Consider the following 27,295-nt stretch of genomic DNA (forward strand, 5'->3'; position numbering starts at 1 on the left):
GTGTAACCCTGAGCAAGTCATTCAACCCTGTTTGCCTCCATTTCCCCCCCTCTGTAAAGTCAGTTGGAGAAAGATGATGCTTGTCCTTTGTTTTGAAGAGGCCCATAACATCAGGGAGGTGATGACACAACATGCACATGAATTGGATTTCAGTAAGGGGGGCATTGTGCTAAGTTACCAACTCCTCCAGAGCCATCTATGGGTCCAGTGACCAGATAATAATCTGGATGACTGGAGATAGCTCTGTATATGAGACCATCAGGGTTAAGTGACTTGCCCAAGGTCTTAGGTCAGATTTGAACTTAAGTTCTCTTGACTTCAGGGCCAACACTCTACCCACTGTGCCATCTAGTTGGAATAAGAAATGACTAACAGCTCCAGTATCATTGCCAGGAAAAACCCTTGGCTAGTATTAGGGTTCATGGAATCATGAAGAGTCAGACATGCCTGAACAGTAATTATATAAATTTGACTTTTTTCCTCTTCCTCTTTTTCTTTTTTCCTCATAAAATATTATATGGAATGATTCTCTTAAAGAAAGGGAAGGTGGAACTGATGCTGAGTGAGATGAGCAGAACCAGAAAAACACTGTACACCTAACAGCAACATGGGAGTGATGTTCAACCTTGAAGGACTTGCTCATTCCATCAGCGCAACAATTGGGAACAATTTTTGGCTGTCTGCAAAGGAGAGTACCATCTGTATCCAGATAAGGAGCTGTGGAGTTTGAACAAAGTACAAGGACTATTCCCTTTAATTCGGAAAAAAAAAAAAAAACAGATGTGTTATGGTTTGATCTGGTTACCTCTGAGAATTCTGTTCTCTTTAAGGATATGATTTCTCTCTCATCACACCCAATTTGGATCGAGGTACAACATGGAAACAAAGTAAAGACTGACGGAGTGCTATCTGTGGGGTGGGGGTGGGGGGAGGGAAGCAAGATTGGGGGAAAACTGTAAAACTCAAATAATATCTTTAATAAAAATAAAAAAATTTTCAAAAAAGAAACGTTAAAAAAAAGGGAAGGTGTATAGGGGAAAATTTAGGCAATATAAGCAAAAGGTATCACTAAGAATTGACTTTCAAAAATAAAGGAAGGAGGGGCTGCTAGGTGGCAGTGGATAAAGCACCGGCCCTGGAGTCAGGAGTACCTGGGTTCAAATCCAGTCTCAGACACTTAACAATTAACTTAGCTGTGTGGTCTTGGGCAAGCCACTTAACCCCATTTGCCTTGCAAAAACCTAAAAAAAAAATAAAGGAAGGAAATGAGAACTGATCTTTCCAGAGACAGATATACAAGGCTAGATTCTTTAGCCCCAGAGAAGAGACGGTCAAAGGAACCCTCCCTGCAAAAGCTTACCTTTGTTGCAATTTTGGGGTTGGGTTTTTTTTTTTGGCAAGGTAATGGGATTAAGTGACTTGCCCAAGGTCACAAAGCTATATAATTATTGTGTCTGAGGTCAAATTTGAACTCAGGTCCTCCTTTCTCCAGAGTCAGTACTCTATCCACTGCACCACCTAGTTGCCCACTATTACCTCCCACTTGTAAACTACTTCATTTTCCAAAGCACTTTTAAATCCATCACCTCAATTTGATCTTGTCAGAGAGGCATGACAAGTATTAACATTGCTATTTAATTGGTAAGGAAAGTAAAAGCCCTAAGAGGGAAAAGTAATTTCCTAAGTCACACAGCTAGCCACTGACAGGACAAGATCCTAAATCTGATTTCCAGGTAGGTACTGGTTCTGGGCCCCCACACTGTGGGAACGGGGATGTAGAGAGAATCAAAGCCCTATGAAACTACCTAGTTCACCATTTGCACCAGGGTATACTGGTAATAAAAGCTAATATTTAGATAGTGTCAGGCAGCTAAGCATTTTACAATGATTGAATTTGATCTCCATTTTATAGATGAGGAAATTGAGGCAGAGGTGAAGTGACTTGCCCAGAGTCACAACACTAGTATCTGAGGCTAGATTTGAACTTGGGTTTTCATGACTCCAAACCCAGTACTCTTTATTCACTGGTACCACTGGCACCCTAGGATTCTCAACTCTCAGTCCAGGGCCAAGCCCTTCCTTAATGGCACTGCCATGAGCCGGGCTTGTGCCTAAGGCAGGCCCAGGAGCCTGAGTGACAGCAGCAGAGCTGGCCTTACCCCAATTCCACTGTCTTCCAGCTATTATGAGAGGGGATCTGGGCATGGGTATTCCTCACCTAATCCCTAAACCAGCCTAGACATGAAAAACCTGGAGCCAGGACTGAGCCAGGATGATAGGAAAATTCCTCTCCTCCAGGGAAACCAAGGCAGAGTGGGCAGTAAAGGGGGAAGAGTATTGTAAAGTCTAATCTTAGGTGTCCTTATTATCCCCCTCTAAGAGACTCTTCTCTTACCACCCCACTCTTTCCAACTAAACAATAATAATTAGCCAGCCAGGCAATGATCCCACAGCTCTGAGTCATCTGATCATGGGGCTGGGAGATCCCAGGGTAGCACAGGGAGGGGAGTGACCTCATTGACTAATAAGAGATTCATGCTAATATAATCATACAGCCCTCTTTAGTTGGCAGGTATGAGAATCTGGAAACCATTATAGAGATTTTTGGCATAGCTTACCAAGTTTCTTTTCATCCAATGGGGAAAAAAAATCCACTCTTGAAAGTGGGGTTGGAAGAGGGTGGGTAAAGAGGTACAACTTGATAACTCTCCCAATGGGAAAATCTCACTCCCCCAAATCAATCTATTTGTCCCATCTCCATTGGTTCAGTGGACAGTCTTCCCAAAATGGAGAACTGATTCGAGGCCTAGAAAATGGTGGTCCATACTGGAGTGAACCCTCTTCATAGAATCATAAATCCCAATAGAACCCCAGCAACTCCTGCTTGGGAATACTATGGAGTTGTTGATCTTTGGTAGAAGAAAGTTGGATGTAATTTCCCTGCTCAAAAGCCAAACTTGGAATTAGGAAGACTTAGTTTTAAACTTAACAAAAATGTGCAAAGTGCATAGTGCTTAACATAGTGCTTGGCATATAATAGGCTCTTAAGAATGTCTCTGTGGGATGAAGGGCTGATGCACTTCTCTGCAGGGCATTGATCAAAGACAGTTCTAAAGAACTTGGGATGAAAGGTGCTGTCAACATCCAGAGAAAGAGCTCTGGAGTCTGAATACAGACCAAAGCATGCCATTTTCAGTATTTAAAAGTTTGGTTTTTGTTTTATAAGTTTTCTCATCTTTTTTTTCCCTTTTTGTTCTGATCCTTTTTTTTGCACAATATGACTAATATGGAAATATGTATGCATAATTATGCTTGAATAATATCATATTACTTACTGTCAAAGGGCAGGAGGAGGGAAGGGAGGGTAAAAGATGTGAAACTCAAAAAATTTTGCAAAAAGTTAATGTTGAAAATTATATTTGTATATCGTTGGGAAAAAATACATATTCATCCCCTTCTCCATCTTAGATACTTAGTGTGACCTTGAGTAAATCACTTAATACTTGCTTACATAGCAAGGGAGTCATCATCTTATGACTCTTCTGCTCCTTGGAGTGATTCCCCACCTTTACCCTACCTGGCTTAGGGTGAAGATCCATCTCTTTTAGAGAAACACACGTTAATTAGCAGTCAACCTTATTACAAAGATTTCAGGAGGGATTAACAAGCTGAGGCCCTCTGGTCCACCTCCTCAACCACTGCTTAGATGTCCCATTCACATTCTATGTCCATGGGGCCAAGACACACAATATATTGTGCAATAACTAGGACTTTGATGACACCAACATTACGACAGAAGGCTTCCATTTTCACCATTCAGAGGTATATTCTCCCCCTGCACCCCAATACTCCAGGGAGTCTCCAATCTCCCCCTTGGGAACCCCTCACAGTGGGCAGGGGTCCTGAAAAATAGCCTCAACTTAGTCTCCAGGGGCCTAGGGTGGTTTTCCTGGCTTTGTCTCAGTTCTGCCTGGGCAGGAACTTCCTGCTGGAGAATTCCCGGATCCTCCTGGCCCCACCTGTCTACTGTGACCACTAGAAGCTTTAGACTATAAGGTCAACTGTGAAAGGTCTGAGACACAACACCTTAGGGACAAACTTCCCAGGGAGCAATCCTTGATGGGTGGGAGCTGCCTGATTTGACTTTGTTTATTCTCAGAATCACAAAATTCTGGAGTTGGAAGAAACCTTACATACAGGTCATCTATTTGCAACACCTCATTTTTCAAATGAGGAGGTTGATGTTCAAGCTAGTGAATTGCAGAGCTGTGACATGAATTGAACTTCTGTCCCTCCAGACTAGGTCACTTTCCAATATACCCAAACTTCTTGACTCTTTGCCCTAATACCCCTGTGCATAGTCTCCAAATTTCCTGCTTCTTCCCTGAATTCTCATATTCCCAACCTGGGCTTAGGAGACTTCAGGAAGACTTGCCTTAAGGGCAAGGTCAGAGAACAAGATCAATAAACCAAGCAAGAACTTCCCCATGAACAATTAAATTAAGGGAAAGAAGTCAGAAATCCAGAGAGGAGATGAAATGCAAAGTCAATCTGGATTTTTAATAATAATAGTGGCTAAGTCTGCTCGGTGAGGGGCACCTTCTGAGCATGAGGACCATCTATGTGCCCTAGACAGGAGAACAAATGGACCATATCACCTAGGTCCATCACACAGACATGAGCACCAACTCCACCTCTTGATTCCTTCCCCATCTGAGGTGTCTGCAGAGGGAGAGAGCAGACTCAGTGGAACCATGACCAGGTCTCAGTCTGGGGGCCAATTTCCCATTTCATCCATTTCTTCCAGGATCAAGTGCTAGTGGGATAGAGAGAAAGAGGCAGGAAGACTCAATTACCTTCTCATTTTCTAATTCCCACATGCCCCTCCTACCAACTCTACTTTCCCTCACCTGCCTCCCCACCAAACTATTCTATCCAATTTTCCTCCCTCCCAGCCCTAACCACTAACCCAACCTCCTTTTTTTTCCTACCGCCTTTTGATTCCAAACCACCCAATTTTATGGAGTGAAATGGCTCCACTCCCAGTCATGTAGGAATCTGAACAGTAATAATAAAAACTGACATTTATATATCAATTTAAAGTTGGCAAAGCACATGCTCTCATTTGAACTTCACAGCCACCCTGTGAGTTAGGATCAGGATTATAAATATAATTAAAGTTAGAAACAGAATCAATTAAATATTTTAGTTATTATTGTCCCTTTTACAGATGACAAAACTTAAGATTAAATGACTTGCCCAAGGTAATATAACTAGTAAGTATCAGAGAAGGCCACCTCGGGGGCATCTTGGGAGGTCTTTAAAAAGTATGTTGTACTAAAAAAAAAAAATTTTAAAAAGTATGTTGTGTTCATCTCCTTCTACTCTTAAAGAGAATTCTATAGGACACAACAGACAGTCAAGAGGGAAGACTTCTGCCAGGAAATGAGGCATCATGTGATTGACTCCTTACCTGCTCCATGCCCCATATCTCCACCTTAATTACCTTGACTCACATCCTTACCTCATTAGTATGGGTGGGGAGCCAAAGTAAGCACAGGGAGGGCAGGTTTATCCTGCCCCTGATACCCAGTATTGCCTCTGCCTTTAAAAGGAAATCAAAGGGAAGTCACTTTCTCTCTAAGGTTCTCAGTATGCCTCTGAAGCTAAGGACCATCTTACCCAATCCATTTCTTGGTATCTCTAAGGGTAGAAGGAGATGAGGATGAGGACAATATACTTTTTTTTTAATTAGGTTTTTTTTTGCAAGTCAATGGGGTTAAGTGGCTTCCCCAAGGCCACAAAGCTAGGTAATTACAAAGTGTCTGGGGCCAGATTTGAACTTGGGTACTCCTGACTCCAGGGCCAGTGCTCTATCCACTGCACCACCTAGCTGCACCAAAAATATACTTTTAAAGGCTTCCCAAGATGCCCAGAGGTGACCTTATCACTCAAAGTCAGTACTGTATGTATGTGAAATTGGGTTTTACCTCCATATTCATCTAACACCTTTCATAATCATGTTATTAGTATAATTCCTTGGACTACAGCTCTGATATTTAAACTGGTGGGAGTTGGGGGAGAAATTTACCTAAATAAGTATGTTTGACCAGAATCAAAATATTAGACTGTATAAACTGGAAGGAAGAAGGTACTATCTCCTTTGGACTCCAGTCAGATTCTTCTTCAAATGAATAAGAGTTGAGAATGATTTTTGAAGGTTTAATGATCAAAGCTGGGAGTCTACCATAAGGAAGAAGGGTTATAACAGAGCCATAACTAGAAATTTTTAACCCTGGATAAAAGTTTCAAATCAACTTTGCAATTAATTTACAAATCAAAAATATAAGGAAAATTCAGTTGAGGGTGAATTAGCATTTATAATAACCATATTTTACACCCTTTATACTTTGCTGTCTAGAGAAAAACTTTTGTCACCTACCCCTAGTGTCAGTTCTGGGTAATAGTCCAGTTCCCTGAAAAACTAAGAAGTAAGCCAATATGAGAGACTCTGTGTGTGTGTGTGTGTGTGTGTGTGTGTGTGTGAGAGAGAGAGAGAGAGAGAGAGAGAGAGAGAGAGAGAGAAGAGAAGAGATTTTTGACTTTGTACAAGGGTAAATGTGTGTGAAAGAAAATGCCTTACTCATGGCTACTCAATGAGTTATTATTGGAAAACAATTGAATCATAAAACTTTAGCCGTGGAAAAGGCCCTCATTTTGGCCTATCCACACATTTTACAAAGGATTAAACTGAAGCCTCTGAGAAGAAAGAAGTATAAGCAATGCCATATAGCCAGTAAAAACATGATAAAAACCCAGGTCCCCTGTCATTCAGTCCATGGCTCTTTCCATTATAGAGCAGCTGCCTTCCAGAGACAGCATAATTGAAATCTAAAAATTCATCAACAGTGTGAACAAGGTAAAGGGGACCTAGTCCCCAATACTGGAACGAGAGAACCCTTTTGACATTTTAGGGATGCAACTTAAAGACAAATGAAAGGGGGCGGCTACGTGGTGTAGTGTATAAAGCACTGGCCTTGGAGTCAGGAGTACCTGGGTTCAAATCAGACCTCAGACACTTAATTACCTAGCTGTGTGGCCTTGGGCAAGCCACTTAACCCCATTGCCTTGAAAAATCTAAAAAAAAAAAAGACAAATGAAAGAAGATTCTTCTTCATTTCACCTACCTATTATTACATATAGGTAGTTCCCATTATGTCAAGGTTTTATAGATAGAAATAGATTATTTGTTGAATGGATGGATGGATAGATGGATGAATAGATGGATGGATGGATAGATGTTGAGCTTGAAAAAGGTTTGAACAGCCTTTCAGAGTGAATTGGTCACTGTCAGGAAGACCTAAAATCCTACCTTAGATGCTTACTAGCTAGCTGTATAACCCTGGACAAGTCCCTTAATGATTCTATGACTCAGTTCCTTCACCTGTAAAATGAAGGGGCTGGACATCATGGTCTTTGAAATATATTTCATGTCAAAATTCAGGATCCTATTATATCACACACACACAAGTTTAAGAGAAACAGGACTCCACCTAATCCTTAAGGTTGATATTTCAGGGTCACAAACAAACTTTCCCACATCCACTCCCTTGGGACCCTTGTTGGCAATGAAACCATGGGTTAAATGGATCACAATGACTTGTGACAATTTCTATGTTTCTTGTGTAGGAATATATGAAGTTATGGAATATGCTAAGGCATAAGACTTAGCACAGTGTCTAATACTTAAGAAACATTTATTGATTTCCTGACTTCAGTAGTAACGAGGGGAAGTGGCTTTGGTTTCCTCAGTTCAAAGAACCAGAACTTCATCCCTCTACAGATTTTTGGCCACCCACAATTTGGTCTCTACAATTCTGGAGGGAGAAAGGGGGCTATCAGGTTATGTGTAAAAGTGTTCATATATTGGGAAAGATATAAGAGTGAGGATGCTTCTCCCCCCCAGAATAACTAAGTAACTAATAGAAAGAGAATGGACCTCAGGAAGGAAGGACTAGGAGGAAAACTGGAATGTGTTCTTGGTAAAGATCTTTCCTGCCTTCATTTTCCAAAGCACTTTTAAATCCATCACCTCAATTTGATCTTGTCAGAGAGGCATGACAAGTATTAACATTGCTATTTAATTGGTAAGGAAAGTAAAAGCCCTAAGAGGGGAAAGTAATTTCCTAAGTCACACAGCTAGCCACTGACAGGACCAGGACAAGATCCTAAATCTGATTTCCAGGTAGGTACTGGTTCTGGGCCCCCACACTGTGGGAACAGGGGTGTAGAGAGAATCGAAGCCCTACAAAACTACCTAGTTCATCAGGTTGAACAAGAGGATCACCAAGGCTCCTTTCAGCTCTAATCTTCTAGAATTCTGGGATTCCTGACAAACTTATCTCCTTGATATCTAGAAGGCAACTAGCCATTGAACAAGACCATACCTGGCCATCCACAATGCCTGCCTCTTCCAAGGTGACCTCAGGCTGGATCAGAAGTTGTCGACCTTCCTGACCACCAGTCTTCCAGAGACGAGACTCCCTCTGAACTGCCAGAAGCTTCTTAAGCTCAGTCTCCACAAAACCTGGAGGAAAATAATCACCATCATGATCATTACTAACATCATCATTACCATCATTATTAGTACCAACATTCTCTTGAATTTCTAGCCAATATGACCACTAAAGTTCATACCAAACTAAGGAATGATAAATAAATCCATTGAAAAACTACTGTTGACCTTAGAAGCCAAAAAGAGTCAACTCCCAACCCAATGAAAGAATGTGTATGTTTGTGTGCTTGCATACACACATCTAACTCAATTGGGGTAATACTCCCAAAGAGATGGTAGCTTTTAGTGTTTATAATGTGGATAGATGAAATAAACATTTGTTAAGACTCTACTAGGACAGCTATGGGTTACAATGGATAGAGCACTGGACTTTGAATCAGAAAGACTCAAATTCAAATTCAGCCTTAGACACTTACTAGTTGTGTGTTCCTGGGTAAGCTACTTAGTTCTATTTGCCTCAGTTTCCTCAACTGTAAAGTGAGCTGGAGAAGGAAATGGCAAAGCACTCTAGTATCTTTCCCAAGAAAACTCCAAATGGAGTTATAAAGACTTTTCTCACGAAAAATAGGACAGGACTGAAACAAATCAACAGAAACCATAAAGTATCTACTATGTACCAACCACTGTGCAAAGTGTTTTATAAATATCTCATTTGATATTCAAAACAACCTTGAGGGGCAGAGCCAAGATGGCAACAAGAAGGGATCGAGTCTTAGGTGCTCTCTGATAAAACTTGAAACTAAGGACTCTAACTAAACTTTTGAGAGACAGAACCCACAGAGGGAACCAGCGAGGCAGTTCTCCTACTCAAGGTAACCTGGAAAAGAGCAGAAAGGCTCTGCTCCCCAGGGTCGGAGGGGCAGCCCACCAGAGGGGTGGCCTGCCAGAGCGAAAGAACTTCAGCCTCCCAGAGGCAGCCCCAGGGCACTGGGAGCTGCGGCTCACAGCAGCAGGGGAGTCTCCTGAGCTGCACCCCGGGGAGCACTGGGCACAAAGTGGGGGAACAGCGGGGGACCTCTACCAGAGCGAGCACGTGGAGCCCAGCCCTCAGGGCACACAGCCAGCAACGTGGTCTTTCCACAGCCCAGATACAGGAACAGAAGCAGGCAGAGACGGTAAGCAGGAGCCTCTAGGGCATGAGCCCATTGAGCTGAGGGAGGGGAGTGAAGAGAAAGAGACTGCAGAGCTCTGTCCTCTGCCCCTGGAACAGGACTCTGGGGCTCTGACCACATTCAGATCCTGATCCCAGTCTAGGCCCCCCGATAGAATAGCAGGGCCCCCCCCACCTCAGCCCTGTGGCAGAGGGGGGGGGCACATATGGTCATTCACAGACCAGGAGGGAGGATAAAGCCTCACACACTGAGACCCTTGTGGGAGTGTCCTAAAATTTCAGGAAGCACCCCAAAACCAGGCCCAGGCTGGGAAAATGAGCAAGCAGAGAAATAAGAGGAAGACCATTGAGAAATATTTTGCATATGAGCCCAAGAAGGATCAAAATACTCAGTCTGAAGATGAGGAAACACAAGCTCCTACATCTAAAGACTCCGAGAAAAACAGAAATTGGGCTCAGGCTATGACAGAGCTCAAAAAAGACTTTGAAAATCAAATGAGGGAGTTGGAAGAAAAACTGGGAAAAGAAAGGAGAGAGATGCAGGAAAAACATGAAAATGAAGTCAGCAGCTTAGTCAAGGAAATCCAAAAAAATACTGAAGAAAATAGCATGCTAAAAACCAGCTTAGGTCAAATGGATAAAACAGTTAAAAAAGTTATGGAGGAGAACAATGCTTTAAAAAGCAAAATTGGCCAGATGGAAAAAGAGATAAGAAAGCTCTCTGAGGAGAACAAATCCTTCAGACAAAGAATAGAATTCAGGGAGACTGATGAATTTATCAGAAATCAGGAATCAATACTTCAAAACCAAAAACATGAAAAATTAGAAGAAAATGTGAAATATCTTATTGAAAAAACAACTGATATGGAAAACAGACTTAGGAAAGATAATTTAAAAATTATTGGAATATCTGAAAGTCATGATCAGGAAAAGAGCCTTGACATCATTTTCAAAGAATTACTGCAGGAAAATTGCCTTGATATCCTAGAAGCAGATGACAAAATAGAAATGGAGAGAATCCACTGATCCCCCCGAGAAAGAGATCCCAAAAAACCAACCCCTAGGAATATTATAGCCAAGTTCCAGAACTCCCAAGTCAAAGAGAAAATATTACAAGCAGCCAGAAGGACACAGTTCAAATATCGGGGAGCTGCAGTCAGGATCACACAGGACTTAGCAGCAACTACATTAGAAGCTTGTAGGGCTTTGAATACAATATACTGTAAGGCAAAAGAGCTTAGAATGCAGCCAAGAATGAGCTACCCAGCAAGGCTGAATGTCCTCTTCCAGGGAAAAAGATGGACTTTCAATGAACCAGGGGAATTTCAAATGTTCCTTTTGGAATGGCCAGAGCTGAACAGAAGGTTTGATCTTCAGATACAGAATTCAGGTGAAGCATGGAGATTGGAGAGGGGAAAATATAAGGGACTTAATGATGATGAACTGCATGTATTCCTGTATAGAAAAATGACACTGATAATACTCATATGAACCTTCTCAGTTAATAGAGCAAGTAGAGGGAGCTTTTATAGTTGAAGCACAGGAGAAAGCTGAATTTGAAGATAAAATATGGTGTAAAAATGGAGTCAATAGAAAAAAAGGGAAATGTAATGGGAGAAAGAAAAAGGAAAGGGGGAATAGGACAAGATATTTCATATAATAAGTTTTTTTCTTTATTACAATGAGCTATTGCAATGATATGGAAGGGGGGAGGCAAGGGGGAATGAGGGAACCTTTGTTCTCATCAGAGGTGGCTAGGAGAGGAAACAGCATATATTCTCAATGGGGTATAGGCATCTGGAGTAAGAAGGACCCGGGGAGACAGGGAGAAGGGGGGGGTGATGTGAGTGATGGAGGAGAGGATGGACCATGGGGGGAGAGTGGTCATATATAACACATTTTCTTTTTTACATCTTGCAAGGGGCTGGGATTGGATGGCCTGTCCCGGACCATAGGGCCAGGTGGATGCTGGGCCTAAAGTGGTGGTAGGGGGGCTTGGGACCTCTTGGCCCCAGGGCCAGGGATCTGTCTGCTGTGCCACTCAGCTACCCTACAGCAGAGCAGAGTGAAAGGAGAGAGAAAATATGGTACATGGTAGTGGAGAATTATGAATGGAGGGAGTTGCGATCAGCAATGGCAATGGTGGAAAAAGGGAAGTAACTTTTGTGATGGACTTATCATAAAAAATGTGATGCACCCATGACAGAGTTGTTGGTGTTGGAACAAAGACTGAAGCACATTTTTCATTATTATTATTTGGGGGAGGGTGCAGGGCAAATGGGGCTGGGTGGCCTGCCTGGGGCTGCATAGCAGGGTGATCTTTGGGTGTCTGAGGCCGGATTTGGACCTGGGTGCTCCTGGCTCAAGGGCCAATGCTCTGTCTGCCTCCCAGCCACCCCTACTATGATTACTATTTTATTTTATTTTGGGTCTTTTTTTTTCTCCTTTTTGGTTTTTGCAGGGCAGTGGGGATCAGGTAGCTTGCATGTCACATGGCTGGGTGATTGTTGGGTCTGTGGGGCTGGATGTGGGCTCGGGTGCTCGTGGCTCCAGGGCTGGTGCTTCGTCCATTGAGCCACTTGGCCATACCTACAATTATTACTATTATTTTTTTAATTTTAATTTTTTTCTCTCCCCTTTACTTTATTGCCCAAGCAAGTCTACATTCATGGGGGGAGGGGTATTTTGTTTACCCTTAAACAAGAATATTTTAATAATGTAAAAAAAACATTTGGACAAAATGAGAATTAAAAATAAAATAAAAAACAAAAAAAAAACAAAAACAAACAACCTTGAGAGGGAAGCACTATCATTTCCCTCATTTTACAGTTGAAGAAACTAAAGCAGATAGAGGTTAGCTGACTTACTTGCCCACACAATTAGTTATCTGAGGTCAAATTTAAACTCATTTCTTCCTGACTCCAGGCCCAGTGTTCCACAAAGAGCCACTTCTGGGTGGTTAGAAAGGCCCAAAAAGGGTACCTTGGAAGCCCTAGAGAATTGCAGCAGGAAACAGCCAGACCAATTGTTGTCTAGACAAGTGTAATGCCATAGTGCTCAGACATGGACAGCATGAGTCCAGAAGTTCTAAGCTACCTACTACTCTGTCCTGAAAAAACAGAAGATCCAGTACTGAACCAAAAAGATCTATCTGGTCAATATAACCCTGGAAAGGAAGAAGTCGGAGGAAAGATACAAGGGACCCAGGGAAAGACCAAGCAGAGCAGATCACAACATCCAAGAGTGGAGCAATGGATGGAATCTGGTTCTATTTCAGGAACAAAATCAGAAGAGATGAGTAAATTTTTTAAAAAATCATTCAGTATCAAAAATTATTTCAAATCCAGCTTCATAAAAGCTGCAAGCTGCAATTCAAAAGAAAAAGTGGATTTTCTACAAGGACTATGTGAATAACTAGAAGAAATGAAGCAAGAAATATAAAAAAAAAGCTTTAAAAGAAAGAATGAGGAGAATAAATAACTTAGAAAAAATGGTTAATTTTGCCTAAGAGATGAACTCCTTGAAAATTAAGTCAAGGGGTGGCTAGGTGACACAGTGGATAAAGCACTGGCCTTGGAGTCAGGAGTACCTGGGTTCAAATCTGGTCTCAGACACTTAATAATTACCTAGCCGTGTGGCCCTGGTCAAGTCACTTAATCCCATTTGCCTTGCAAAAAAAAAAAAAAAGAAAATTAAGTCAAGCAAACAGAAATCGTTGACTCCATGAGCAAGCAAGAAGTATTAGAGCAGGGGCCTTAGAGTCAGGAGTACCTAAGTTCAAATCTGACCTCAGACACTTAATAATTACCTAGCTGTGTGACCTTGGGCAAGCCATTTAACCCCATTGCCTTAAAAAAAGTATTAGAGCAAAAAGAGCAGAAGACAATGCAAAATATATGATATCCAAAAAACTGATTTAGAAAACTATATTTACATAATATCTACTGAGTGCCAGGCACTATAGCACAGCAATTTTTCATGGTAAACACTGTTGTAATCCCCTGTTTTACAAGTGAGAAACTAAGGCAAACAGAAGTTGTGACTTGCCCAGGGTCATGCAGTGAGTTGAGTGTCTGGAGCTGGTTTTGAACTCAGGAAGATGTCTTTCTGAATCCAGGCCCAGCACTCTATCCACTGTTTTATAGTAGATAAGGCAAGGAGAGCATATTTAATTATTATTGAGTTGCCTGGAAACTATGGTTTAAAAAAAGACTGGACACTACATTTTAAGAAATAATAAATAAAAACTTCCCAGATCTTTTAAGAGACAGAGGACAGAATAGAGAATCCACCAATCACTTTCAAAAAATAACTTGTCCGACAAAGCTGAGTATAATCGTATAGAGGGCAAAACCAAAAATGGATCTTTAATGGAACTGAGAATTTTCATGCAATTCTGGTTGAAAAGATCAGAGTTGAAAAGGAACTTTGAAATACAAACACAAGAATCCAGAAAAACCCAGAATGATAAATGTATTTGGTCAACTGGAGGAAGCTGTAAGATGAAACTAACATTCTGATAGGAGGAGAAGAAATAAATGTCCCTCTAGAGTCTTAATATCTATCTTCAAAAGATAGTGAAGAAGATAAATAGGAAAAACAGAGGTCTTGGTAAGGGAGAGGGCATTGATTGATCCTTTTTTTGAGGGCTTAAGAGAGGAAAGGCAGTATAAAAACTATTTTAAAGAATATGCACTCATGGAAGAAAGAGCAGGGGGAGCTTATAAGAATCTCATTCCTATCTGAAACAAAGGAAAAATAGAATACAAATACCAATAATATGGTATAGGCATGTAAAAATAAATCCAGTTCAATAGAGAAATAAGCATGGATAGAAGAATGATTAAGATGGAGGATAATAGAAAGGAGGAAATAACTGCAAATAAAACAAACTTCCTAATCAAGAAAAAAGGAAAAGAACTAGAATCAAAACAAGTAACTTAGATCACTAGTTAAACAATTAGACAGTGGTGGAGCAAATTGTAAATGAATGTATATTGTGTCATAAGAAATGATAAAAAAAAAAAAAGATTATTTCAGAGAAATAAAGAATCTCTACCTGGGTGATGTGAATTGAGCAAAGTGAGCAGAATTCAGAGAACAAATTATACCAGATCAACAACCTTGTGAAGAAAAATAACTCTTAGAGACAAGAACTCTTAAATCCAAGGAGCATGTCTCCAAAGGTCCTTGGAAGCAGTAGGATATCTACCTCCTAACTGAGAAAGGATGGACACAATATGCACAATGTATTCAAGTCTTTTTGGACATGGCTACTGTATAGATTTGTTTTGTTTGATAATACTTATTTGTTACAAAAATTCCCCCCTTATTAACAGTTAATTGAAGGTGGAGGGTCATAGGAAGAAGGTAGATTAGCAATACATATACCAAAAAAATTTGTCATGGTAATTTTTTTTTATTATCTCAAAGGAAAAAAAAATCGGAACAAGTTCAGGAAGTAAAGAGTTCAAAAAGTAATATGTAGTGAGCAACTCACCGGCCTTGGAGTCAGGAGTACCCAAGTTCAAATCCAGTCAGCCATTTAATAATTACCTAGCTATGTGGCCTTGGGCAAGCCACTTAACCCCATTGCCTTGCCAAAAAAAAAAGTAATATGTAGAATTTCTTCTATGCTTTTAAAAAATACAATGTAAAGAGATTTATAGTTTTATATAGAATCTTCTATGTTCTGATAAATATATGGAAATGTTTCTTTTTTGTGTGTTTAAATTCAGAATAAAGAAATTTTAAATAAAAAAATAATATCCCTAACAAAAAAGTCATATAATATTGATGAAACATTGGTTCTATCACCTTAAGGCATCTATGGAAAGATTAGCACTTTCACTTCAAAAAAAAGAAGCTTGATAGATATTCTTAATACACACAGAATAGATCTAAAACCTACATACAGACATCATTTTACCAGATAAAAGTAAAAGCTGATAATATGAATATGCCATTGGATTTATCACATAGATTTTATGAAACAGCTAAGATCTAAGAGTGAAATTGAAAGGCCTTCTGTGAGTAAAATACATGAACTTAAATCTTAAAACTATATGTCAACAAATATAAAGAAGTTAACTCAACAATGCTTAATGGTTTGTGACAATCAAGGGGTTCATGATGGTAATTTAGGACCAGATCACTACCATCTGAACATCCCTAAGGAGTGTAGACTAAGTGATCCATGTGCAATATGCAAAGAAACAAATGGGGACTGAGAAACACATCCCTTTGGACTATAAGTGTCTAGCTCTTTCCAGATACTTAGCAAAACATGACTTAGTGGTTAACATCGTATATCAAATTTTGTTACTATACAGTTCACTGGACTTTGCTGATTCTTGGAAGAAATAGTTAAGGCTGAAAGACTTTGGTGCAATTCTGCCCCCACTTAAATCAAATCCTGTGATGTCATCTTTAAAGATGGACAAACCCCAGGGCAGCTAGGTGGCAAAGTGGATAGAGCACCAGTGTAGGAGTCAGGAGGACCTGCGTTCAAATCCAGCCTCAGACACCTAGCTGTGTGATCTTGAGCAAATCACTTAACCCCATTGCCTTGCAAAAACTAAAAGATGGATAAACCCCAACATACAGTTCTCAAGTTATCTTGGTCAAATTCCCCAAGGTACTATACTGAAACCAATTATTTTTTTCTAGACCTTCCCACAATTACCTGGATATAAGCATTGATTCACAAAATATTTTTAATAGATATCACCATACTCAGTATTCAGAAACTCCAAGCTGCATGGAATGAAATATATCTTACTACACAGAATAGCCAAAGAGAACAAAATCACGTGGAAACAGGAGGAGATTACATATGACTCTTGTTGATTTGTTAGCTGTTGGAACTAGACCTAGGATTCTTAGAATGAACCTGTAGTGACTGAGCTTTTAGTCTAATAATGCCAACTAGAAAAAGCAGCTAGTTTAGTCACTTAGACAAAATAGCAGCCTTTTTTTTTTTGGAAGCAAGTTTTCATGATTATTCTGCATCTGTCTCTGTGGATTCTTAGACTTCCTCATCCTCCAGACTACCCCTTCAAAATGGTGTATTGGAAAAAGGACTACATTGTTTTTCCATTGGAAAGGACACATTGTCCTTTTCTGTGGAACAAAGAATTTAAAAGATTAAATGATGAGTAGGATAGCTTCTTGTATCAGAACTAATTATATCAGACCTCCAATGAGAAAGATGAGAAAAGTAAGATAACTTTTTAAAGGAGAAAGAGGATTGATAGAAATTCTTTAAGCCCATGACATTCAGATCAACAATCATGCCATTAGAATACCATGCTGAATTTAATCAAAAGTGATTTACCTTTGAAGTTATGAAGCCAACAAAATGGCAAAGAGTAGAATCTAAAGGCCCCCCTTTGGATGGCATTAACATGAACTCAGCCAACAATACTTACTTAACAAAGAAGCATTGAAAAAAATGACTGAGTCATTTGGTGGATTTGACTCTGGAAATAGAGTAGTTTATAATGACAACTTTTTTTAAAAATAATTTATTTATTTTTATTTTTGTACAAATGATGTTTTTTTATACATTACTAAATATATTCTTGTTTAAGAGTAAACATAATACCCCCCAAAAAATATAGACCTTCATGAGAAATAAAGTAAAGAGAAAAAAATGTGCTTCTGTGTTCCAACACCACCAGCTCTGTCTCAGGTGGATCACATTCTTTATGATAAGTCCATCACAAAAGCTATTTCCATGTTTTTTCACCATTGCCGTTGCTGATTGCAACTCTCTCTATCCATACCTCCCCACTACCATATACTATATTTTCTCTCTCCTTTCACTCTGTATAATGACAACTCTTGACTAAGTCACTGCCACCATGAACTATAAAGGAGTTATTTTAAGAAGCCCAGACTTTACAGTTAATACAAATAATAATACAGGAAAAAAATAGTGGGGATTGCACAATGCAGGCAGTAAAAGGTTAACACACCTTCCAAATACCTAGCAAGAAATAACCTGGTGAATAGAGTTTTACTTCAAAAGATTACTGTATTTCATGGAACATGACAAATTCTCCTATTAGAAATACAAATCTCAAAATAACCTGTAGTTCTTAACCAATAAAACACACCAGCATTTGACCATTATCTTTTTTTATTTTTTATTTTATTATATATTTTTTGCAAGGCAAATGGGGTTAAGTAGCTTGCCCAAGGCCACACAGGTAATTATTAAGTGTCTGAGGACAGATTTGAATTCAGGTACTCCTGACTCCAGGGCCCATGCTCTATCCACTGAGGCACCTAGCTGCCCTGAACTTGACCATTATCACAGATTGTATTTCTGCCTACAACCACTTGAACCTAACTTTGGTCCATATAAACTTGTTTTAAATAGATGTTATCATCCTCAGTATTCAAAATTTCCAAGCTATGTGCAATGAAAACTTTTCAAAATATGGAAACAATAAAAGAAATCCAAATCATGTGTAATTAAGATAGGGTCCATATCTTCCCTGTTAATCTGCCTGCTGGTAGAACTGTATCAAGGATGTTTTCAGTGAGACTTTGATGGTCAGTGTACATTACATCCTAATAGTATAACTACAATGAAAAGTTAAATTTATCTACCTATGCAGAAGTTCATAGAAATTTATAATGACTAAAATCATTTCTATCTGAACCCCATTAAGAAAGAGAAAAATATAATAATGGTAATCACTGCAACTTTTATTTCTAAAGCTTTCTTCACAACTACTATATAGGATAAATTGTGTAAATATCATCTCTATTTTCTAGTTTAGAGAACCTGAAAATAACCTCAGTAATAATAGTGCTTGAACTGAAATTCAAACCCAGGTTTCCAGATTTTTCTTCATTGAACTGTGCTAATAGGGATAGTTTGGGGAATGAGTGCTCTCTAATAGAGACAAAGGGAAAATAATGGAAAGGAAAGTCAGAGATAATCAGATAGGCACACACCCTTCACCCTAAGTCTCTCCCTCAGGGTTCTTCCCACAAGATACTCCAGTCCTCTACGCCCAAAGGCCTGGAGCTAGAGGGATACAGTTGTAGAGTTGGTGATGATCCTGAGATTGAGATACAACCTTTCTTTAAACTAGCCATCAAATTATCACTCTTGGATATCCCTCTCTGGTCTCCCTACTTTTATGCCCCTTTCCATTCAAACATTCCTAGGGAAACTCTCTAGTCACAAAAGACTAGAGGAGAAATAGGAAAAAGATGCTGGACAAAGCTGTCTGGGATTTCACCACCAGGGCTTTGGACCATTTATTTCTATGCCATTGATAGCTGCTTCTTTTTAACCCTAGTTCTGAGGCATAGGTCTTGCCCATGACCTTTGAGTTCTATGTGAACAAGGCACCAAACCCATTTAAGTTTCTTCCAGTCTCTAATGACCCCTCCTTACTAGGCTCTTTGCTGCCTCCCACCTCCACTTCAGTCAATCAGCATAATATCCATAATATCCATAAATCCATTATATACTCATCCAAGAAGTCAAGTAGAGAAGAGAAACTTGGACTGAGAGTCAGATGCTTTAGCTTGAAAGGGCTAGCTCTGCCGGCAACTCATTTTGTGAACTCGGGTCCATCATTTCCCTTTTCTGAGGTTGTCTCTCTAATTGTAAGATGGGTAGACTGAAGACTAAGGTTCTGTATATATATTCTCTTGACCATACACACTGAGGAAGCTTGAGAGGTGCTACAAGTATGCAGACAGCATACATATGCAGACAGCAGGGTACATTTGACTGAGACCCCCCCACACACACTATGTACAGACTATTTCCATGCTCTATGCTGTTTCCCTAGACCAAGGTACTCCAAAAACTCGCAGAATTCAGTATTAAGCAAGCTGTTTTCCCAGATCACCAGGCAAGTTCTGCCATTGTGGGAGCTTGGCCCAGAGATTTGGGCATTCTGTGCCCTCCTCCACAGGCTTATGACTGCATTGTCCTGTCATGAACATAAAGCCTCTATTCTCATCTGACCTGCAACATTTGACCCTTCCTCAAATAAGCTAGCAAATTCAATCATTCCCAAGATTTCACTAGAAAGGGGGCGGCTACTGTCTGCAAAGGAGAATGCCATCTGTATTCAGATAAGGAGCTGTGGAGTTTGAACAAAGTGCAAGGACTATTCCCTTTAATTTAGAAAAAAACAGATATCTTATTGTCTGATCTTGTCACCTCTTAGACTTCTCTTCTTTAAGGATATGATTTCTCTCTCATCACACCCAATTTGGATCAAGGTACAACATGGAAACAAAGTAAAGACTGACAGAGTGCTTTCCGTGGGGGGGGGTGGGGGGAGGGAAGCAAGATTGGGGGGAAAATTGTAAAGCTCAAATAATATCTTTAATAAAAATAAATTAAAAAAAAAAAGAAAGGGGGCGGCTAGGTGGCGCAGTGGATAGTGCACCACCGGCCTTGGAGTCAGGAGTACCTGGGTTCAAATCCAACCTCAGACACTTAATAATTACCTAGCCGTATGGCCTTGGGCAAACCACTTAACCCCATTGCCTTGCAAAATCTAAAGAAAAAAAAAAGATTTCACTAGAAGCCTAGTAAGCTTGGGGAAAAAAACAGAAAATAGGCCTAATATATGGTGGGATGAGAAAGGCTTACCCTGTAGTTACCCTTTCTTTGGCAGATCATGTGTTGGACAAAGGAAGGTAAAGGAAAATGGGACTTTCTGATCTCAATTCATTTTCATTTAACTACCTCCTATCCCTTCAACTGGAGAAAGTTGGGTTCAGAATAGAAAGGGAATGACCCCAAATCACACTTCTAAATTAACCCTAGCCAACTCAGCTACTTATTAAAGATTCTTCCCAGATTTCACCCCCAAAACACACTTTCTATTGTCACAACTCATCTTGGCATCTGGTGACACCTTGTGGTAAGGATGAGTATTGCCTGCCCATTCAACACTAGCAAAAGAATAGAATTAAATGAAATCCTAGGGAGATGCATCTTAGCTTATTTGTTTCTGGAGAACCTCCATACCTTTTAAAGAATAAGTGGTTATTTCCTAAAAGAATACATAACAGAAAATATAGGACTGTTATTTGTTTAAACTGATGCAAAATGACAGTTTTCAAGATTAGAACTCTGATCATCATAATGGTTATTGACTGATGATCAAAAGGTACCTTCTATTGCCAGTGAAGAATTCAATAGTGCAAATGAATTCTTTTTGAATGGCCAATTCAAGAATTTGTTTTTGCTAGACTATACATGTTTATAACATGGCATTTTTTCCCCTTGCTTTCTCAATGTTGAGGAGGAAAGAGGAGAGGGAGAAAATGTAGACATAAATAAAACTGAATTTTTAAAAATAAAGAGCAGTTTCTTGTTTACCCCCCCCCCCCACTTGGTGGAAATTGGTGAAAGCCTTAGATGATTTGAGTAATTCTGCTCAGGTGCTTAAGAAAGATAAAGTAGAGCTTTGGGATTGGATTGGATTGAAACAGGGAATTCCCCTACCTGAGAAAGTCCCTCTACTAAAGGAAGTTGGCATCTCTACTCCACATTTTAGCCTCGAGAGCTACCTAGATCACTAAGTGACTCACCCAGAACCACACAGCTACTCAAATTCTTCTGAGTTGGATCTTTATTCACTATGCCTCACTGTCTCTATAACAAAAATAATTGAGTAGAAATGTGTGTGTGTGTGTGCATGTGGGGGGGTGTCTTTTCAGTTCTCCAACAAGTTCCTCTGAGAGGAGATTTGAAAGCACTATATCAAGATATGAAAACACTATACCTGCTCCTGATAGTCTCCCAGGAAGTTGTTGGTTTTCTCTTCCTTGGAAAAACTTCTGTGCTACTAGAGATTGTCAAGAGATAGAAACCCTGATGACATTGGGGAGAATTGTTTTTACCCCTCCACATCTAAAGACTGAGAAATATTGACTTGACTTTAAACCTGACCAACAAACAGAAAGTTTATTCTACCAGAAAATGCGAGATCGCTATTCCAAGAGAAAATGCAAGTCAGTAGCTTTATAAGGCCTCTGATGGTGGAAGAGAGGAACTACAACAGAATAAGCCTTGACATGTATTGGAGGACATTTGCTAGGAGCACAGAGCCTGTAGGAGCATAATTCTTCCTTCCCACTCCCCTGTCTTTTTCTTTTTCAGAAACCTGCCAGGAACATCAAGGAACCTTAGGAAACCTAAGGAAATAACTTCCTGTTAAGTTATGACCACTTTTGACTGGGAATTGCTTTAGATCTTGGAAAGAAAATGGTTCCTTTTTTTAGTTCTCAAAGGTTATGTATTATTTTCTTTTATTGTGAACTTCATACTCAAAGGGAAATGAGGTTCACTATATGGGGAGGGGAGATCATGCATATATTTTTCCAGGTTTTTCTTCTCAAGCCAGAGAAATAAGAAATGTCTCAAAACTTATTCTGGACCTAATACTGTTATACATTGTGGTATACGGTTTAACTACAGAAATGACTTCATAATTGTAGAGGATTGAAAGGAAGGGATATGTTTACAAAATTCTATTGGTTTGAAGGATGACCACACTGAAAGGACCTTACATCTAGAAACTTTCAGAAGTCATCTAATCCAGACATTTTTACAGATGAAGAAACTGAGATCAAGGTATGTGAAGAGATTTGCCCCAAGTCACATAGGTAGTAAACTTGGGAAAAGAGATTTGTTCCTAGGTCTTCTGGACTCCAGAATTGGTGGGATTTTTTCCCCTATTGTACCATGTTAACACTACAAAAGACTCTCTGGATAGATGTATACCCTGAGCTGCTAAGAAAGGAGGTGAATGCAAATGCAGTCCTGGAGGGAATCTTCTGATGCTGGAGCAGGAGTTCTTAGTCTGGGGGAAGGGGGTCTGTAAACTTTAAAAAAACATATATTTTGATAATTGTACTTCAATATAATAGGTTTCCTTTGCAAATTCTTCATATTTTACACATTTGAAATCATAATTCTGAATTGCCAAATGATTCCATAATCCATATACATACACACACAAATTAAGAATTCCTGCCCTTCCAAATTTCCTGGGGTTGGGAGTTGGGAGAAGAGTGATGGAAAATAATCACACAAATCCTTGTCTCAAGACATGAAATTCTTGAAATTTACATTAATCCTAGCAATTTCTTGACTTGTTTTTCATAATTTGACTTGATTTAAGACACATTACTGACAGACAAGTATAAAACTTGAATTGAAAGAGCACCATTTCATCTATCCTGTAATTCTTTCCATTGTACTTATATAGAATGTGAGCTCCTGGAGGGCAAGGAACAATTTTTTTTTGGGTTTTTTTTTTAAGGCTTTTTGCAAGGCAAATGGGGTTAAGTGGCTTGCTCAAGGCCACACAGCTAGGTAATTATTAAGTGTCTGAGGCAGGAGTTACTCCTGACTCCAGGGCCAGTGCTCTCTCCACTGCGCCACCTAGCCGCCCCTGCTTTTTCTTTGTATCACCAGAACACAGGTTGGTTGCCAGACCAAATATTTATTGATTGGTTGGTGGGTTGATTGGAGAGACTGGATTCTTCAAGGAAAGGTAAGCTTGGATCTATTATAGCACAGCCAATAGAGTGAAAGAATAGCCTCTTGACCCAGAGGGCCACTCTTCAGAAATATGGGCAACAATGCCCTAGATGCAAGCATCAAAACTACCCCTTGAATGCCTAGAAGGGAGCTGCCATTTCTACTCACTGTTGCCCCAGAGAAATCTGAACCCTAGATAATGTTGGATTTCGAATCAGAGGATCTGCTTTACCACCTAATAGTTGGACCTCAGTTTCCTTATCGGCCAAGTAAGGGAGTTGCCATTGCAACGCTGACAGCTTAGTTCAATCTCAAGGCTGAATATAAACTGAGGCCTGTCAAGAGAGGGAAGGTGACAGTAAAAGTCCATAGTGCACCATTTTAAGGTTTGTGTTATGTCGTACATTCTACTGACAGAGTTTAACCAGTGAGGCAGTATCAAGTCAGGATTAGATCCAGGTTGTCTTACGATGTCATCCTGTCACCATATGCCAAATACCTGGCAAGGATGGAAAAATGGGAAATTGAAAGAAGTACTGGAGTCTTCAGGATCAGAATGTGTGTGGATATCTTTTGAGGCACCACTAGGAGAAGGAGGAAAGTATGGAAAAGAAAAGGAGGAGGATACTCACCCACTGTATCTGTAGATTTGAAAGTCTTGTGTAGTGGAGACTGGAGAGTGGCAAAGCCATGGACCCTGAGACTGAAAGAACTGTCCTCTTCTTTCTTACCTTCTTCCTCCTCCTCTACTTCTGTGTCCTCCTCGCTTTCCTGATGGGTCAGGCTTTCCTGTGGGGGGAACTGAGGGGTATAGGGTTCCAGGGATCCTAAGCTGGAGGTGGGAGAAGTCAGCTACTAGGGTGGTTAGTCATCAAGTAAATGACAGCTTGTGGGACAGGACTCTATACGTGCAAGAAAGAAGGAAATTGCCAGCTTTGTAGTGGGAGCTAGCTTAATAAATGCTTATTGATTTGACTTGATTATCAAAAGCCAAGACATTAGGAAAAGGGACCTCTGATCCGGGACTCAAGCCAAGTGTAGTGGTCAAGACAACTGTGTGAGTGACTAGGGAGAGGAGATATTATAAAGAGGGCTTGAGGCTCGGTCATCTCCATTTCCCATTTGTGCTATTTCATGACCTTTCAGACCTTAACTGCTGCCGGCTTGCAAAGCTGCTTGTACATGTTGAGGAGTCGGTTCCATGGAGTTCCCTCAGTTTTGACTGAGCCCAGTCTAAGGTCTTCTGTGGAGAAAAGTACCTATCACATCTGGATAGCCCCAAACCAAGAAGGAGGGAATAGGGGACTGGGATATAGGAGAATAGGGACCCCAAGTCCTATACTAAGTCCTACTTAGGAAAGGAAGAGGTTCTTTAAATTCAATTTCTATCTGTCTTTTTTGTTTATTTAATCATTTAGTAACCCCTTATTTTTCTCCACAAACCATGCCCCCCCCCATCCTCTGAGAGGACAGGACTCTATTTGCAGTCTTTGGAAATGGGAAGGATTGTTAGATTTCTGCATCTTTAGCCTTTTGGTATCAAATCTCACCCCCCTTCCTTAGAATTAGAGAGACAGATGTGTCCCACATATCCCCCCCAAAAAAACCATTTTTTAAAAAATTCAAAGTAGACAGCTCTGATCTTTTATCTCTTTTCCCCATTCCCATCCCCACCAGCTATCCCTACTCACTCTGGAGTAGACACTCCTTCTCTTCTTCTGCAGTGAAGGCCTCTGGGCTGATCTCCAGGGATCCCATGGCCATTGGGAGGCTTTCATCTTCCCTGCACATGGCCTGGGCAAAAAGCCCCCTGATCCCAAAGCACAGTTAGCAAGCTGGGATGGAAGTGTGGATAGAGGATTGTAATGAAAAGACAGTACAGGGGATTGAGAGGAAGCAGCAGAGAAGGTACAGGTCATGTTCCCTGAAACCCCTAAAAAACATTCCCTTCTCTGAGTAGTCCTCCTCTTATCTGTGGACACTTTTGGTAAAAGGATCAAAAGAAGCCTAAATCTTCTTGGTAAGGGCTATAACCACTTAGTTCAGCCACACTGAGATTCCCACTTTGTCCACATCTGCTGTGAGGATTAGTTTGATTTTTTTTTAAGGGACAGAAAGCAGCAAGTAAGGAGCTGAAATTAGAGCTATACTCCCAGAAAATTAGGAATGGTTACTAAAGTCAAGTCAGACCAAAGATGGACCCTGAGATTTCACTCCTCAGAAACTGTCCATGACAAAGCCAAGGAGACTGGACTATGGGAGCAGAATTGGATAAACTTCAGTAGACTCGACAGAGAAACTGGTGGGAACAGGGAGAGATTTAGGCTAAGTGTCAGAGTGATAGCCAGGTACCCAAGTGTCCTTGATCTTCTAATCTAATTTGCTCCTCTCAGGCCACTCTGATTCCTTCAGATCCCCAAATATTCCACCCTTCCTTACCTGCCCACAGTCCTTATATCTCCTGAGGCTTCTCCAGCTTCTTCCTCTTCCTCTTTCTCCAATAGGTCAATGGGTAGGCCCTGACCTGCAACTGCCAGTGCTAGCTTCCCCTCAGAGCCCTGGATTCCATCCTCTTGTAGATCAGATGAGGCACGGATGCCAGAGTCTCCCATACCCAGTCCTGCTACGTCCATCTGATGATGAGATCCCTTGGGTCCTGGCAGATGGAGGACACGGGACATTTTGGCCTGAAGGACCAGTTCTTCCTGGCCAGGTCCTGAGGCCTCTTCTGTACCCATCAGTGGGATGACATCCTGTTCCTGACCCCTGCCTAAGACCAGGCCTTGGTCAGAGTCCTGGTGACTGTTTTTCCCCCCTACTAGACTCCGGAAGAAATGAAGTACTGAGGATCGACTGGAGCTGGGAATTGCTGGGCTTGGATGCTCCATCCCTGGTGGGAAGATGAGACAGTGGTTGAATCAAAGAGAAGAAGCTGAGGGATGGTGGACTACTGCTATACAGACCCAACTGCTTCAGAACAGGAGGGAGTTTTCAAACTTTAACCTCTAACTGGAACCTACCAGAGATTCTAAAAGTTCCAAGGGATGGGGAGGGGGGCAGGGAGAAGAATCAGAGGTTAAGGACAGGCAGGAGGAGCAGGAGAGAAGTACCTGGAATCTAGAGAAGCACCTGAGAGATGGATAGATAGATAGATTAGAAAGATAGATGGATAGATAGATTGGCAAATATAGCTAGATTCATAGATACATAGATAAACAGATGAAGATTGGAAGGATGACGGTATTGACAGAAAAAAAAATAACCAGATAGAGGAATGAAGGGATAGATAGAGGAATGAAGGGATAGATAGATGAATGATGGAGATGGAGGGATGAATAGATAGGTAGATGGAGAGATGAATTGATCCATTGTTCAACAGAAGACAGACAGTGTCATGTAGTGGAAAGAACACTGAATCTGGAATCAGATCTGGATTTGAACACATCCCAATCCCTAATAACCTTGGATAAAATCATTTTATTCCTTTACATTTCAGTGGGAGATACAGCCCTAACAGTACTATGTGCATCACCTAGGTGTTATGAGGGGAAAGTTTTCATAGGGTAATAGATTTAGAGTTAGAAAGAACTCAGAAGGCGGCTAGGTGGTGCAGTGGATAGAGCACCGGCCTTGCAGTCAGGAGTACCTGGGTTCAAATCCAACCTCAGACACTTAATTACCTAGCCATGTGGCCTTGGGCAAGCCACTTAAACCCATTGCCTTGAAAAAAAAATCTAAAAAAAAAAGAAAGAACTCAGAGATTATCTAGTTCAATCTCCTTATTTTACTGATAAAAAAAAAAACCTGAAGCCTAGAGGAAAGTGATTTTTGCTAGGATTTTAGTTCAGATTCTCTTGACTCCAAATTCAGTCTTCTTTCTTTTTAAGATTAATTTCCAATTTTTTTATTTCAATTTTTAAAAATTTATGGTCTTTTTTACAATATCTCCCACTTAACAGAGAAGAAAATTGAGTTGCAAAGGATATGAAGTGATTTTATTCAAGATCATTAGAAACTGGGGATAGGATTCAAATCCTGGTCTCCAGATTCCAGGCCCAGTGTTTTTTCT

At 40.4% G+C, this 27,295-nt stretch overlaps 1 protein-coding gene across 3 annotated transcripts; it reads right to left on the reverse strand.

Moving 5' to 3' along the window:
• Window positions 1-4,541: 4,541 nt before the first annotated feature.
• LOC141523390 (gametogenetin-binding protein 1-like) lies at window positions 4,542-26,230 on the reverse strand. Of its 3 annotated transcripts, none has more exons than XM_074236538.1 (6): window positions 25,666-26,230; window positions 24,918-25,036; window positions 24,375-24,466; window positions 23,859-24,027; window positions 8,448-8,587; window positions 4,542-4,816 (listed from the first exon to the last, which is right to left on the reverse strand). In XM_074236538.1, exons 1-6 carry the CDS (start codon window positions 26,112-26,114, stop codon window positions 4,766-4,768), a joined length of 1,020 nt encoding a protein of 339 aa, XP_074092639.1. In that variant the 5' UTR covers window positions 26,115-26,230; the 3' UTR covers window positions 4,542-4,765. The 3 variants fall into 3 exon arrangements, with proteins under 3 accessions (XP_074092639.1, XP_074092638.1, XP_074092640.1); XM_074236537.1 differs by having other exon boundaries at window positions 24,375-24,469; XM_074236539.1 differs by having other exon boundaries at window positions 23,859-24,015; window positions 24,375-24,469; window positions 25,666-26,229.
• Between the last annotated feature and the right edge of the window lie 1,065 nt (window positions 26,231-27,295).

The sequence above is a fragment of the Macrotis lagotis genome, chromosome 5, assembly GCF_037893015.1.
Source record: "Macrotis lagotis isolate mMagLag1 chromosome 5, bilby.v1.9.chrom.fasta, whole genome shotgun sequence".
NCBI classification, from domain to species: Eukaryota; Metazoa; Chordata; class Mammalia; order Peramelemorphia; family Peramelidae; genus Macrotis; species Macrotis lagotis.